General features: G+C 38.0%; 1 protein-coding gene across 1 annotated transcript in view; it reads left to right on the top strand.

Moving 5' to 3' along the window:
- Positions 1-16,404, top strand: part of SLC9A9 (solute carrier family 9, subfamily A (NHE9, cation proton antiporter 9), member 9) — a 216,178-nt gene that overhangs the window by 59,473 nt on the left and 140,301 nt on the right. Inside the window, exon 6 of the mRNA XM_009325097.1 lies at positions 480-585. Coding sequence (XP_009323372.1) covers positions 480-585 — 106 coding nt within the window. The remainder of the gene's footprint in view (positions 1-479; positions 586-16,404) is intronic.

Genomic DNA, 16,404 nt, shown 5'->3' with positions numbered 1-16,404 from the left:
ATGCTACACTTGAGGTGAAAGTGATTATGCTGCTGGTGGGACAGGGTATAGGGTTATTATGCATGTTCCTCAGTGAACGTGCAGATAAGCGTTATATCCTTCTTAAAATAGGTAAACTGCTACTCTCATCACACACAAAGTCTAAGGCAAAAGCCAGGTCTTTTCAGCACCCTTATTTCTCCTTGGTCACAAGATCAAAGTCCTTTATGCACAGTAAAATATGCTGTGACATTTTCATTCATGCATGGTTCTCTGTGTGAGAAGGTTTCTTCCAAACTCAGTTGAAGCACCAAAACTCACAGACTAGCTGGATTTAAGGATCTTCTATACTTCAGCTGATCCTTTTTAACTTATTGTTGTCCACTTAGGTAGTAAATAGGACAGGACTTCTCAAAACCCATATTCTAACATTGTTTTATTTCTTGGACTGCCAGAGGAATATGAAAATAACAAACTCGTTTTGCTTTGTCTCCATACAGTGACAGTCCTGGCTATTTTCCATGAGCTGCATGTGGATACGGATTTGTACACACTCCTGTTTGGAGAGAGTGTCCTAAATGATGCTGTGGCTATCGTGCTGACATAGTAAGTACACCCACCTCCATTCTTTACTTGGTGAGATAACTACAAGCTTTGATTGCTGATACAATTCTCACTGATATAGTCTGTGCCGGTATAGATACAACATTTGAAGATTTCATTACAGAGCTGTATTTCTGGAGTTGTTCTTCGTTTGTTAAACACCAGAATTCCAATATTGTTAATGGTAACTGTGTACCCAGAATGCAATTTGAGTTCGTTATCTTCAACCTAGAAAGCAGTATATTCTGTAAAATGTGTAAATTTAAGTTAATATGATTTCTTTTCTCATCTAAAGATATCTTGAAAAAATAATGCTGAATGAGCACCTAGGACATAGGGCAACTATAACATTGGAGACAGGTTCTCTTTATTTTTTGCAATCTATTTTCCAAGATTAAAACCACAAAGTGGTACCCAGAAGCTCAGTTTATCTACTTCCGCCTATTGAATCTGACAGAGCTTCAGCTGCTAATATTATCTTAAATTTATATATAGCCTTTTTATTCTCAGGAATCCTCAAACAGATCACAAATGATGGGCCAAAATCACACAAGTATGTGCTGTCCTAAAAACACAGATGCCAAGTACGTGATTAACAGGATCTCAAGTTAACTCCACTCTACATGTATTATAAGCTTCCTGGAGCTTTGCTAGAAATACAAATAATCCTCTCAGATAATCTTAAAAGTAACAGAACCCTGCAAAATCAAATTCAGTTTTCCAGGATGCTTGAAGATGCTTCACAGTAAGCCCCAATTCAGTGCCACCTTTCTCCTTAAAATACAGTTCCCTTGAATGAGGATTTATCCTATCCTTCAGAAAAACAGACTTTTACAGAGTTTACAGTCGTTAAAGAATGGGCTTTATATTTTGTCTGAAACCCCATGGAGAAACCTATAATAGTTGAATTGCAAAAAAACCAAACAAAATTGTTTCACAATACAAAAAAATAGTATTCCTATTTAATTTATCATTCTCAGTCAATTATCAGTCTAGTTACATTCACCTACACTAAACTCCTCACATTGTTTTTAGAGCAAGAGTAATATTTTCAAACGCTGTCAAGTGTCTGAGCACAGCATTTCATGATTAGATACAGCACGGCTGTCGCATTCAGTGACTGTGGTTGGAATGTGTCACTTAGCAGAACATCTAGTACATCCGAGAATAAAATGCGCAAAAGGAAAACTAAGCAAAGAATAGAAACCTCAGCAGAGAGAACAGATAGAAAAGCATTAAAGCAGCTATTAGAATTGGAAAGAAGCATGTAGGTGACAGAAAGTCCGAGATTTTTTTTTTTCTCTCTCGCTTGGCTTTGTTTAATAAAGGCCTAGACATTTAGAGCTCTTTTAGACCCTTCATCTGTTAGTGCAAGGTTCCTATAGACTGTGGAACAGTTAGGCTACAAGCAACTCCAGGAGACCCAAAATATTTTAAGCATCTAGTTTTCAGTCACTGTGATGTCAAAGCACATGGATCTCTTCAAAGGCGCAACTCAACTACAAAGCAAATCTAGAAAGAAAAGAACTATCAGATAGTACATGATTCATGAGTTTCTAACATCTACTCTTCCCAGTACTCAAGTCTAGGTTATGACCCTCAGCCTGCACATGGATACAGAAATCGATCGGAAGGATGCCTGATGCAAATGCTGACCATCTCCTTCTTATGTTTTCTTTGCTGTACATGGGAGATTACAACTCTCTTTTACTGTAGAATCTCTTGTCACTGGAAAACTAGTGTAGTTTTCTATATATTCAGTGTGACCGATACCTTGATTTCTCTAATATATTTAGTCATTTGTAGAGACTGAAGAGAATATACGACATCATCAGTTTCACATTTCATTAATTTCTGGATTAAATAATCAGCTTCTGCACAAATACAATGTTCCTGCAACCTAACATGATCTTTCTTTCTGTAGCCTTTTAAGTAAAGTTACACTGTTAATAATGTCAGCTTCAGTGCATTAAGACCCCACTAAACCAAACCGAGTTTAAATGAAGAATATTATTTTTCTGTCACTACAAAAGAACAGCTAGTTTTTTTCTCTGTAACACATACTGCTTTTCAGGACGGTGCAAACACAACATGTTCATAATTACAGTAATAGGGAACTATTTAAAAAGGTGTGAGAATAATATTTACAAATCTGGAAAAGCAATAATAAGTCATTTTGTACACTACGTAATGGTAAACAGAAAATAGAATAAAGAGAATACACGGTGTCTTTCACCAACTAACAAAATAACCAAGTTAATGTCTGCAGGAGTGACTTGCTGCAGGAGAGGGAGGAAGAGAAAAGAGGGAAGGCCCTTATGGTCGGCTGTGGCAATTTGGCAAGGTGAAGGTAGTATAGCTGTCTGCCAACAAGGCTTTATATTGATATCTCTCTTTTCCTTCAGCTTCTCCCGCCAACCTCTATTTTTCCTGTGCTGTTTATCCTTTAGTTTAAGAAGGACACCAGCAGGATCAGCTACCCCTACATTTTTCATACGGATTTAATAAGTCGCATGAGCTGTGTGTTGCTGCAGCAGTATGTACAGACACTGTGGCCAACTGCACCCAGAAAATACTGATCAAGCACACGAGTTCTCCAGGCCAAATTAGCAACTCTCCTCTAGGCCATCTTGCCATACCAAACACCTGGGTGTCTGTGATAATTGCAAGATTTCATTTATACTGTGCTATTTTAAGATAATCCATGCAGGAGGGATCACTGTGAATCAAATTGACAGTAGTGGCTGCAGAAATGCTGACAAGCTGTTGTGCATCTGGGAGAGCTCATGCACACGAGGGCCTCTATAAGCAAGGGTATTGTAGATGTAACAAGGATTTTCTCCTATATAGGTAACTTGCAGAGTTGCTTACAACTTGTCTTTATTAGGACAAAAGTCTCCTTTTAATAAAAAGTCTGTGAGGATTCTCACAGAAAATAAACATTTTGGAAGAAAACAAGGATTTAAATATTCAGAATGAGTCGTTTTTGAGCCTGTTTTATATCAAGGATTCAAGATATTTAAGAAAAATAATAACAGAGCCCTACAAGACAATACTTACTAGACGACTAAACATGTCTGCTTTTACCCGGAAAAACCTATATGACTAATTATGCCACAAATATTTCCTAAGTACTTTGTTTTCTGGGAAATTGTCTTGGCACCCATGTCCACTTTCTATGTCTATTTACAGCATAAGCTTTATCTATAGAAGTGCTTTATATATGCTAACATTAAAACAAACAAATAAAACACATGTGGGAAAAATAAGATATTTAAGCTTCTTCTAAGTGTGTTTAAATATGCTTATGGTCTTTATGATTAGAGATTGATTCACTATTTGGAATTTAATTTTAAACAACAGATTATGACAACCTCTTATGAAAAGATCTTTCCAATCATATTTTTATTACAATTTTTAAGAAAGAAATAATTCTCAGTTCTTGATACATTGTATTTATCACCACGAAGTTTACCTGAGTTTATGCTGTAGCTTCCAGAATGAAAGAATACCATTTAAGATTATGTTTCTTGTAGCACTGTATCATAATATACACTGCATAGAATGACTTCTTTTGCTTTCTCGGGGGTTGGTCTATGATGTAGGGAATATTTTCATAAAAGATTCCAGATTATAGCTTTTTTACCACTGTTTGTACCCTCTAACTCCTGCGTTTTCAACTTCTTCAGCTTTTTGGAAAAATATTAACAACAAAATTTAGCTTACAAATGTTCCAGCACACATAAAGCTGTTCTCTCAGCTGTAAATTTAACCTCCTGCCATCTAGTTCCCTCAACATCATAAAGCAGCGGTTTGTTCAGCTTCAGATATGCGTAGGCATTCAGGACGCAACATTCAAGGTGATCTATTTCATTCATAGATTTCAGACCCAGGAACGTTTACCATTGCTTAGGTTTGTAGATAGTACTTTACAGACCAATACAATGGACCGTCTGTGTACTTAGGCACTTACTAGCTGTGGACCACATTCTAAAGATCAAAATTGAGAAACATCCCAGTAACTTCAGTTGGAGTTGTGTGTGATGAAGACTGTAGAATCTGTCTGAAAATTAATAATTTATGGGTATTTTTGAGCAAATAAGATTAACCTCTTATTTCATTTCTTCTTCATTGTTCTGTCTTCACACAATATATCACTTGTTGAAGAAACCATCTGCATGCTGTAGGTTTGGACTTAGCATAGTTTTTGCACATTTGCAGAGAAATTTGATGAAGAAAGTGTGGAAGAAGTTGTAGAAAAAGCATTGAATAGCTTGAGATGTGACTGAAAAGTAGATGAACAGGTCATTAGCATTGAGACAGTATATTTAGCAGAGCTATTTAATCTTTCTCATGCTGAGCGCTCCGTGAGTGCAGGATGTGGAAAGCAGTAATGAATACTGATATGTGTTCCCTGCTAACAAATTATCTAAGAGAACGTTACATGAGAGATGTTTCCATTGTAGTCAATGTCAGCAGTGTTTGTATCATCATTATGCGAAAGACATGACTTAATTTCTCTACTGGCTCTGTACCATCGCTCAGTGGGCCCGATGGGTTTCATCCCCTTCCTAGAAGAGGTGATAGTATGGAAGTCACATGGGCAGCAGGGACATCAACGTACGGCAGTGTCTTTCACAAGTAATCAAAACAAGTGAGTGGCAGCCAGGGGACACAGGACATGTGACATTGTGACATGTGTGACGTGTCAAGGAATGGATTTACTAGCTCTGTTACATGCAATCAAGAACAGGTTGATACATGAATGAAGTGGAAATCCTGGAGACAAAAAAGCGTGGTTGAGGATCACATGGCAGTGAAGCCGAACAACACAGAAACTAGCAGACATATGAAATGAAGACCTCCCATGTCAACATGCTAATTGCCCTAGAAGGCTTAGAAGTATAGATATTTCTGGGCAGAGGAAAGTAATCCTGCAAGCATAGTTTTCTTGTGAAGTTTGGCTTGCCATGTTTAAGTAAAGTACCTGGTACATAAAGGAAGAGATGATAACCTTGGAGGTTCAGAAGAAGGTGAAGAGGAAAGTAAACAAAAGATACTGGATTGTTTTGAAATGGATATCCTGCCTCTTTTGTAAAGTATCTATAGGTTGTATAGATTCACAAAGTTCATTCATGCCTATTAGCAAAAATTAGGCAATGGAAGGCCCAGATTTTGACACAGTCAGGCTGTAAGGCTCCCTTTGCAAAAGTCTAGGACCAGCACCGAAAGGCTAAATTCTTACAACTAGGTAAGAACTGGAGGTGTAACAGATCCTGTTATTGTATGACCCCTTGCTGATAAGAACAGTATTTGTTGGCGAGATGCATATTTCCACTGATGCTCACGGATGTAATGTTGTTTCAGGAATTCAGTGAGCCTCTATTGGCCAGATAAGATGGTCTGGAATAAATAGCTAACATTCCTTTTTTTTTCTTTGTCTTTTTTCTTTTTTTTTGCCCCCCCCAAAATCTGTGTTGGTAGAAGGGTACTGCAACCCGCTTCTACATAATAGGCTTTTATGGATTGGTTCAAAGATTTACCAAGCAGTTTACCATGATGACGAAATTTCATTTTCCAAAGTTCTTGGAACATAATTTTTCTCTAACAATAGATATATTTCAAGTCCATTTTTCATGATCTAGCTACCGCATATAACACCATATCTGTGCTTGATAAATTAACTGTCCATAGAATCCAGACCCCTTTTTAATAGTTTAAAAGGCTTGAAATTTTTGACAAATAGTTTGGAGACTGCCCATTTAATCTTGCTTTTGTCTTTCCTTCTTTAGGGTAAACAGAGCTTATCCGTTACAGTAGGATAAAGTATAAAGGAAGAACTTTAATTATTCAATGAGTTTGTGATACCAGGGCATGGTATTGAGGGGAAAAGGGGCAGGGCAAATTGATAAAGGTGATGGTCAGCTGTGCTATGCCCAGTAAGGAAATCCCTTGTAAAAGTAGTTTCGTGGCTCCTCTTAAATATTTCCAGGATGGACATGAACCAACACATGTCATAGCACACCTCTTCTCTGCTCAAAAAATATTTTCATTCTAGTCTAGTAGTACCCTATACAAATTAATATCATGCTCAAACCATTATTTCTTGGCAGAATTTCTCCTGGAAGCTCGTATGGGGCTTTCTAAAATAACACAGCAAAGGTAACTGAGACAAATTTATTGAAAACCAGTATCCATTTCCAGGGGAAATAACTCAAAAGCGTGAGTTCAGTTTGTGCTGAGCACCCTCTAAGGTTGACATTTCTCAGACAGTGATCCCTGTAATTGCCTTAGGAAGTCAAGATAATTCCTTCTGTCACGATGGTGATTCTTACTGATAGGTACAGGCATGATATTACTAATTTTAGTTCAGTTCAGATCTCTTCAAAATATAAGAACCTCTTTTGAGCAAATGGATCTCAAATAGAAAATGAATAAGAACCTTTAAACCTTTCTGGTTTTAGTTATTTGTTTACCTGTATTTTTATTACTTCTGTGGTTTTAATTCTGTTACTATGTCATTGAACTTGAAGGTACTTTACACAGGAGTAAAATGTAATCAGAGACTGAAGAAACAAACATTTGACAAACACCAAATATAGGTACAAATACTCAGTTTATGTTTCATTTAACTTGGTCATTGGCCTGATGAGGTAACTATCCATTATCTGCAAGTGTTACTTTCCTACTTTTCACAATTTCTAATTATGATTCCTTATTTATTATATATTAAAATCAGCAGTTCTGTAAAGGACACGAAAAGATATTGTAACTGTGCTGTTGAATAATGAAGTTGGGAGCTGGGATTTGCAGGAAATAATACCGGCTTTGAAAGCTACGATGGGTGTCTCCTTGATGCGTATCTCAGTAGATGTGAGGCTCCCTTTACGATTATTTTAAGCTTTCTTCTTTCGTCATGAACTGTCTCTAATTTGGATCCTTTGCCCTTCCATTTCTGGAGAATTATTCTGTACAGATTTTGCCACAGTTTGATTCCTGAACCCCTTGAATAAGAAATTTTGCAAAGGAAAGACAGCTGAATGTTCTCATATCATGTTTTTCCCTTAAACTGTATTTCTAGTCAGAAGGTGGCCTTTAAAAGTGACGTCGTGGGCTTCCATATGTAATATCGCAAAACCTTTTGTATCGTGTGTAGTGATACAAAGACTTTTCTATCAGCCAATACTTTGTCTTTGTTTCAGTTTCCTCCTCATCTGTAGGTAACTGGGAGTTCATCCAGTCTAAGAATACGGTGAAGTCTGTCAGCCTGTATCCCATACCACCTGCTGAGATTTATTAGGCATTGTTAGCAAATAGCAAAAAATATGATTGCTTCAGTATTGAGTCATCACATGAAAAAAAGAATGTTTGTTTCTCTATTGCCCTTGTATTTTTAGGCATTTTTTAACCATGTATCCATGCAATTTCTTAGTGTCTTTTTCTTATACTATTTTCAGCCACTGGAGTGAAAAAGAAACTCATTTAAGTTCTATTTATATCCAACATGTATCTGAGTGCAGTCAAGATGTTATTCACACATCCTAGGCATCTCAGTATGTAAATAATAGTGTAAAAAAAAATTTCTATTCATAAATAGGCCCTTATGCACACACAATAGCTTTAGTGTACCTACACAGAAAACTGTTCAGCCTAGCTATTTCTTTTTCGAAAGTGTATCTTGCCAACTATTGTAGAAAGTATGCACGGAGACACGCTTCCAGCTAGGGAAGAAAAGAGGGCAATAGAATACACCTGTGCCATCAGACAGATGACGAAAAGGTAAAAAGGATTAACACATGCAACATTTTCCTGCTTATAGAAAATAGGTGGCATATAGATTTCTAAGGGTGGGAAGAGATGGTGAAATGGGGATGACAGAGAAAGTAAGAAATTGAACTGATGAAAGCAACAAATAGAGACTGTGAAGACATGGCTAGACGAAAGAAGCAAGAGTGAGAAAAGACAAAACATGGTGAGAAACCAAGATACGGCATACTGTGTAAATACAGATCATGACAGTGATGCATAAACCTGTAGCTCGGACTCTTGTTTTCTCATAGGGATGCAGAGGAAAAACTGATTATTTTTCTCTGGTGCAATTTTGCAGTTTTATGTTGTTTTGTTAGGAATGTCTATGTTTGAAATCCTTAAGTAGTACATCAAAATGTGCTCCTGAACTGTAAAGAAACTGTGAAAAGTACAGGAATTAGGACAGCCAGTTCTAAAGAGTGGTGCATTGCAATCAGGTAATGAATCTGAATTCAGAAAAGGAATGAGATTCTGCCAGAAACACAGGGAGTTGCCCCCAGACCCTTTCTTTGTAGCTGTCTTTACGTAAATTAATTTGGCAGAACTGGAGGAACTGAGGCTTCTATGAGCTCAATTTGAGCAGTGGTAGGCTTAGATGGGTGGTTGCCTTTGCGAAACCTGACCTAGAACTCGCAGATCAAAGTGAGACCAGCACTGGACCACAACAGGCGTAGGAAGAGTTGCTCCGTGGTACTGACTTGCATGACCTTGAATCCTTGACAGAGATTTAGGGATTTCAATGCCTGTGAGCTACAGTGCTGGACAAATGACTAACTGGATCTCTGGAGTCAGCCATAGCCTCAGTCCAAATAAATACTCTTTGTGATTTTATTCCCACAAACATTCCTGCGGAGGGATGACTGTAACACTGTGGAGGGGAATAAAATAGAATTAGCTGAAGACCTGGAAGAAAGCAAAATGCTGGATGGAAGCTCAGCCCAAACATTTCACTTACTGGTTCCCCTTAGACAAGATGAATTTGGCTACTATTCCCAATATTGTTAGAAAGGCTTATGTACCAAGCAGCCATTCAGTCAGTCAAACAGAGTAACTTATAAATTAATACAGCAAGGAGTTAACTGTGCAACAAGTTAGTGACTGATTTTAAAAGGTGGATGAGAAATCCTTTCCATCTATTATTTCTATAATAATGAAATTATGGTTGTCCATCTGCTCTTTCTACCTTTGAGGAAGGGTTTAGTCCCAGCTTATTTTGTTGATGATAATTAGAGTCTCACGTCACTGACCATCTGGAACAGGAGATGTGAGCACTGGGAAACTAACCAAACTTGCTATTAGCAGGAATTTTAAAAGAGCTTCTTTCCCAGCATAGAGGAAATCCCACATAAAATGATGGTGTCCTTGCTTAATAAAACTTCCTTTCTTTTTTCTCCATGAGCCTTACTGTACAGACCAGTGTTGTGCTTAAATCAGGGGGAAAAAATGCTATGGAATTTCTGTAATGCTTGTTATAGCTGGAATTTCAGTATGAAAATGGAGACGTGGAACAGAATGTTTTCAGGAGGTAATCTTCATCACTATGGTTTTTTTCATTTTTTAATATTTCATCTCCCTTTTTCCAATATCAGCTCCACATTAAAATTCTACTTAGCTTCTAGTTAATACGTGGCTAAAGGTCTTTCTAGCTATAAGTTATCTAATAGGCTCTGTTTTGTTTATGCAATGTATTTGAATAGGCAGCCTTTAGTTGCAGTCTGCTAAGCTAGAATAGATTTTAGTGAGTACTGTTATGGAGATTGCCCTCAGGGATGTATGAAAATGTAGCTTAGCTCAAATCAGGTGGGAATGTCTGTACTTGTCATATCCAATCAAATCAGACTAGCTGCAGGTATTTCTGTCCACTTATACACAAACAAACTGATAACATTTAAAAATATGAAATGCAAGCTCAGAATTAAGAACGCTGCTTGCAGTGCTTGCAAATCACATCTAAGAGGCAATTATTTAGCTACATTTTCCGTACAAATGACCAAATTGGCATCAAAGCTTCTTCATTTCAAAGATTTCTATTGGGAACTCTTCAGAATTGAAGTACACCCTGGTACGAGTCAGCTTGGTTTTTGAGCTCTTCCAGATGTTTTTTCTTATCCAAACAACCTTTCTTTAGTGAATAAGACAGATTTTCTGAAAGCAAGATAATTACATAGAGAGTCTAATTCTACTTACAGAGACAACTCCCTTTTAGTTTAAAATGAAGGTATTGGTACTATTTCCCTTGAAGTGTTCCAAAAGAAAGCTCATTTCATCCTCTCTGGATGAGATACTGTACATAAGAGTCTGTCTGGTGCTTCCAGTAGATCAACATATTTTTCTAGTCTTCTTGGCAGGGAAGACAGAAGAGAAGTATGTATCAGAAAGGTGAGGGAGAGCTTGCCATTTCACTTACTGGGTACCCACCAATACCTATTCACTGTTCAGATCCTTTCCAGAAATGCAGTATTGAAGAGTACAGCGATCTCAAAGAGGCAGAGGTTTTGTTACAACAGGATAAACCCCCATCAAAATTCTTTTATTCTTTGGAGATCAGGTTGTGATTACATGAAAGAAGAACCTGTTCACACCGTGGGAGAATGGACTGCATATTTCCAGTGGCTACCCCGGAGCACTAGGAAAGACTGAAGCCTCTAGTGATCCCCCTGTGAACCCCTCCAGAAGCTATGTGCTCTTTATCCAGATTAATTTGAATTTCATCATTCTAACCTGCTCTAAGTCCTTTTTTTTTTTTTTACTAACAGCATCATCAGGTAAACTGGTTCCTGCTGCAAGCCTTGATCTTTTACAACTCAAATCCTTAAGCTATTGAGTCTGTTAGAGTGAACTGACATAACTCTACATGAAATTCTTTTGCATGTGCACATGTGTACATATATACTTATGTTTGCATGGGGAAATCATCCATAAAGCACATCAAAATAATACAAAGGTTATAAAGTACTCAAAAGTTACATAATGCCCCAAATACATTTTCATGTCTTACAGAAGAGGAGTTGAGAGGCACCTTGTGTAAACATTTTAATCAAACATAATGTTTAGGTTTATTTTTTCATACACAGAAACCTCCCTGTCTCTATACCCAAGACACTATTTCAGTGTGCATGTTTCATCTTTTGGATTAGGAACTTTAATGTTTTCAGAATATACTTTTGTCACTTACGCAAAGAGACTAGAATCATAGAATCATAGAATAGTTTGGGTTGGAAGGGACCTCTAAAGGTCATCTAGTCCAACCCCCCCTGCTGTGGGCAGGGACGTCTTCAACTAGATCAGGTGGCTCAGAGCCCCGTCCAACCTGACCTGGAATGTTTCCAGGGATGGGGCATCCACCACCTCTCTGGGCAACCTGTGCCAGTGCTTCACCACCCTCAGCGTAAAACATTTCTTCCTTATATCTAGCCTGAATCTACCCCCCTTTAGTTTAAAGCCATTCCCCCTTGTCCTGTCACAACAGGCCCTGCTAAAAAGTTTGCCGCCATCTTTCTTATAAGCCCCCTTGAAGTACTGATAGGCTGCAAGAAGGTCTCCCCGAAGCCTTCTCTTCTCTAGGCTGAACAACCTCAACTCCCTCAGCCTTTCTTCACAGGAGAGGTGTTCCATCCCCCTGAGCATTTTCATAATAATTGATAACAGTAGCATGTAGCTGTCTTCCATGAGTGCCAGGCACAGCAGGAGGAGAGACTGCATACCTCTAGCTACTGCATTTCATAGCTACTTAAATGATGAGACTCAGCAAGTTTCTATTCTTAGAATGTATTCCAATGGTTATAGAGCTCCACTCTCTCATTGTTTCCACCTGCTTTTGTTTTGGTCTCAATCTTCTTCCTTCTCTCTCCTTTATCTTTTCAATAGACAAGGGTCACCATCTCTATCTCGCTCTACCCATTCCCCTGAATTGCGTGACCTACTCCACCGCTTCTGCTGCAGTCACCAGTCCTTTTGTCTCCCATCTGAGATGGAAAGAAGTTATTTTTAAAGATAAGCTAGGACTGTAAACTCTTAACCCAATCTCCTTCATTCCCTAAAGCCAAGAGACACCCTGTCTTTATTTCCGATACACACACCTCTGTTATCCTCCTTATTACGTTGTGACAAACGGAGGAGATAACGAGGGCAAGAGGGAGTGATGCTGCTGGTCAGTTCTGAAGGCTGGTGAAACAGCAGATGGCAGAGTTTGGGGAGCAGCAATTGCAGGAAAAAAAAAAAAGTTTTAGATGGCACATGCCTAATACAAATGAGATCTTAGAAGATTTTTAGCTGATGAAGTTTATCAGACCTCTGCTGAGATTTATCAACTAAACATTTCAGAAACCTTAAAAAATTGCTCAATTTTGGCACATTTTCACAAGGGTGAAAGACACATCAGTAACAGATGGGTAATTTCTTCTTTCCTCCCCTTAGAAGTGACAAGTCTGAATTTCAAAGCGGCACGGCAAGAAAGCTTTGTAATCATGTGGTTGTAAGGTTTCTGTCCAAGATAAGCACAAATGTATTCTCTCTATGCTGGTTCTGCAAAATGGCTAAACTTACAAAAAAAGACAAAGTCTTCACAAAAAGTGCAAATGCAATGTGGAAATGTAGTCTAAATGGTGTCATTTTGGCAAAGTCACAAACCATGAAAAAACAACGCCCAAATAAAATCAGGGCATTGCCTGGCATGCTGCAGGTATGAGCTGGACCGAAAGAGGGGAAACACTCGGGGCAGCAGCTGTGCGAGTGGCCCTGAGAGAGGACAGTGTGACAAAGCTTGTTCATTTCTCCTGCGTTTAGGGAAATGGGACTTGTGAACGTTCCCTGTAAAGACCATTGTATCAAAGAAAAAAATCTAGTCTTGTTATCAGTTTCCTCTTAATGTGTTTGGTACTTTGATGTTCCCTAACTAATTGCTAATTATAATGATCTACATATTCTGAATGTAATATGCATATGTGTATGTTATTTGGATTCATAACGAAATTTCAGAACATTTCTGGGGAGACCTAATGACATCAGAATTTGGATTTTGAGAAGGAAGGTTTAAATATGATTAAAACTTTGAACAAAATAGCATCCCAACAATACATTGAATAAACTGATATTCGCAATTTTCCCTTAGTAATTTCTCCATTACAAAATCTCACAAAAGTGAAGTCATTTTTAAACATACAGCATTTTCATTTTGTATCCCCATTCATTGCATATTTATAGTCACTTAAAAGAAATCAAACAGTTCTTCCTTTCTACATTGTTCTACTGATCTGTAGCAAGCACAGCCAGAAACGATAGTGAGAGCGATGAGACTAATAGAGTCCCTAGCAGGCTGCTGTTCTCTGCCTCAGACACACTGGGAAAGGATTATAGCTAAATGAAAATACTCCTGAAGAAAATATTTCAGCCTCCTGGACCGTTTAACAGTGTACATCTTCTTTATTACAGTATTTTTATTCCTACAGAGTAATGTTAAAGGTATTTTAGGATGTTCACGGTTTTACATTCTCTTTCTGGAGTTAGCAGGACTTGGCCCATAGCTAGGAGAGTGTTTTCGTTGCGCATTGTTAGAGTGAGGTGAATGCAAAAGTTTGTGAGGCAAGACTCCTTCATTCTAGTAATTATGAGGGCAATGAAGCTAGTCAGAATTCTTTTCATTTTATTAATAGCCGTGTTTAAGCCTCATGGAACTGCCTGTCTAGGGAAAGTATCTCTTTTAAAACTACGTGGTGGAAATTAGTGTGTTATACTAAATGTTTATCCATAAATCAATGGAGTCTTCACAAATCCAGAAGGAAAAATTGTCTGTTTGGCTGCCTATCATTTCTGTGAGATTGTCCACAGAGCATTGGATCTAGGCCACAGGTAATAGCAGATACCTTAAGGTTAAACAAAGGGAGATCTTACTTAACTCTTAATCTTACCATGGAGGAATAGTTCATGACCAGCTGCCAGTTACATGTCCAAAAACCGTAGCATATGTACTTCTGAATAATGCATTCTTATCAAAGCAGGAACTCCCATCCAATATATTTGGTATAAGGTCTCTTTGATTAAGTGATTTGCAATATATTTAGGGAACTGTGGGAGTTTTTTAGGATTTTATTATCCAGACTGTTTTCAAGATTCCAATGAGCTTTTCGATTGCTCTTCAGGAGTGGCATGTGTTTATGTAGCACTGCTTAAAGTTGGCTTATCATTTGAAACTCCTGTGCCAGGGATAGGGAAATAAAGACTGTACCAAGAGTTCTGAGAAAAATGTCCCTGACGATAGAAGTCAGAAATACAGAATGTGTGTGTTCTAGTATTTCTCTTCTTGCTATAATCTTTAAGGATAAAAAGAATTTTTATCATTGTGATTGCCTTAGAGTTTGGGACTGAAACTCTATCCGCACCAACTTCACTGCCTAACTGGTGATTCCTCCTCTTTGTTTTATTTTGCCATGAGTGAAATTGAGCAATCCTCCAGAGTACAGGCTATTTGCAGGTGTCATAATCACCACTGACTTAACGCTTGAGCAAAACAATTTCCACAAGGTTCAACAGCTACATCTCTGTCGTTCTCAGCAGCCCCAAGCTGCTGACATGAACCACTGGGGCTGTGGATAGCCAGCTACAGTTTAGAATGGCTTCAGCCAAAGTAGTCTTTTGCAGCTCCTAGGCAAGGAGAAAAGGTACAAAGCGGATGCAAAGCCACCTTTCAACCCATCTGCCATCCTGCCCAAGTCCCATACTCTGTCAGACTACACAGTCTGTCTCTAAACACCTCTCGTTCATGCTTTGGGCAATTGCTTTTCAGTCAGCATTTGCTAGAGAGAGAACTCCAAACTCTTTTTTTTTTTCACTTTGAAATAAATCCAGAGCTATTCTGCTATCACCTTCTCAGAAATTCTCTCCTTAAATAGGTTTTTCCCTAAAGTGACTTAAACGGACTATACCTTCCCAACACCGTGCATTTTTCCAGTGGATGACTATTAGCACATGTGTTGGTACGTGTTGAATTACACCTTCATTGTAGAGCACTGCCCAGTAATTTTGTTTTAATGTTCTGTGTCTAACATTAAAGGTATAGCAGTGATTTGAAAGAACTTCAGGCTACAGAGTGATAAGGCAACAAGCAATAGGTAAGATTGCAATTTTAAAATTTCTACTGTGGCTTGGATTTTTCTTTTTATAAGCTGTAAAAAACAAAACGTTAGCGTATTATCAGAAAGGTAAATGAGAGCTTCAGGCCTGTCTTGCTCCTACAGGAGTATTACTGCCATTCTCTATGCAAGGCTGACCAGCTTTTGTAGCAAGTGAAGTGCCTTTCCCTAAGGTGAAATTTCATTCTGTTCATTTGCTATATTTGGATCAGGAACAGAGACCTACAATTCAGAATATCCCTAAATCCCCATCCTCAGCTCCAGTATATCAAGAAGACAAAACATGTAACGTGTTTTGTTTCTGACATTATTACTGCCAACACTAGAGCATACAATTCACATCTGGATTTATTTTAGACTTTCTCATGGTAACAGCTGCATTTCTTGTCTTCACTTGGATACATTTTTAAAAATGAAAATTGCCATGGCAACAGCTGCAACCATTTATTATAAAGCAATAGAAGTGGAACTAATATTTGTGAGAGATGCTCTGTTATTAGGATAGTATTTCATTCGACAATGCCAGAGTCATTTTTCCCTAGCCTTTCCATTTTTTAAAAGAAAAATATAGAAAATATTTTCAATAATGAAATGTAGGTGGGATTGAACAGCTCAGGAGATTAAAAAGATTTTCTTCTTTAGATTACTGGCTCATCTCAAATCCAGATTAGCCAGAGGCAAAAATTATCATCTGTTTGGTGGGCACATGAAAAAAATTGATAGGGGTACTGAGATTTGAAAATCTCATTCCCACACTAGCTATGTTCTCAACTGAAGCACACAGACAGCAAACTGAGTACATTGGGTGTGTCTTCACCGGGGGAAAAAAGATGTGACCCATCCTTGAAAAGTGCTAATGTCTAATACAAAGGAAAAATTCATGGGC

Source organism: Pygoscelis adeliae, unplaced genomic scaffold (assembly GCF_000699105.1).
Source record: "Pygoscelis adeliae isolate BGI_AS28 unplaced genomic scaffold, ASM69910v1 Scaffold155, whole genome shotgun sequence".
NCBI classification, from domain to species: Eukaryota; Metazoa; Chordata; class Aves; order Sphenisciformes; family Spheniscidae; genus Pygoscelis; species Pygoscelis adeliae.
The sequence above is the reverse complement of the archived record's forward strand: the minus strand, read 5'-3'. Positions and strand labels throughout refer to the sequence as shown.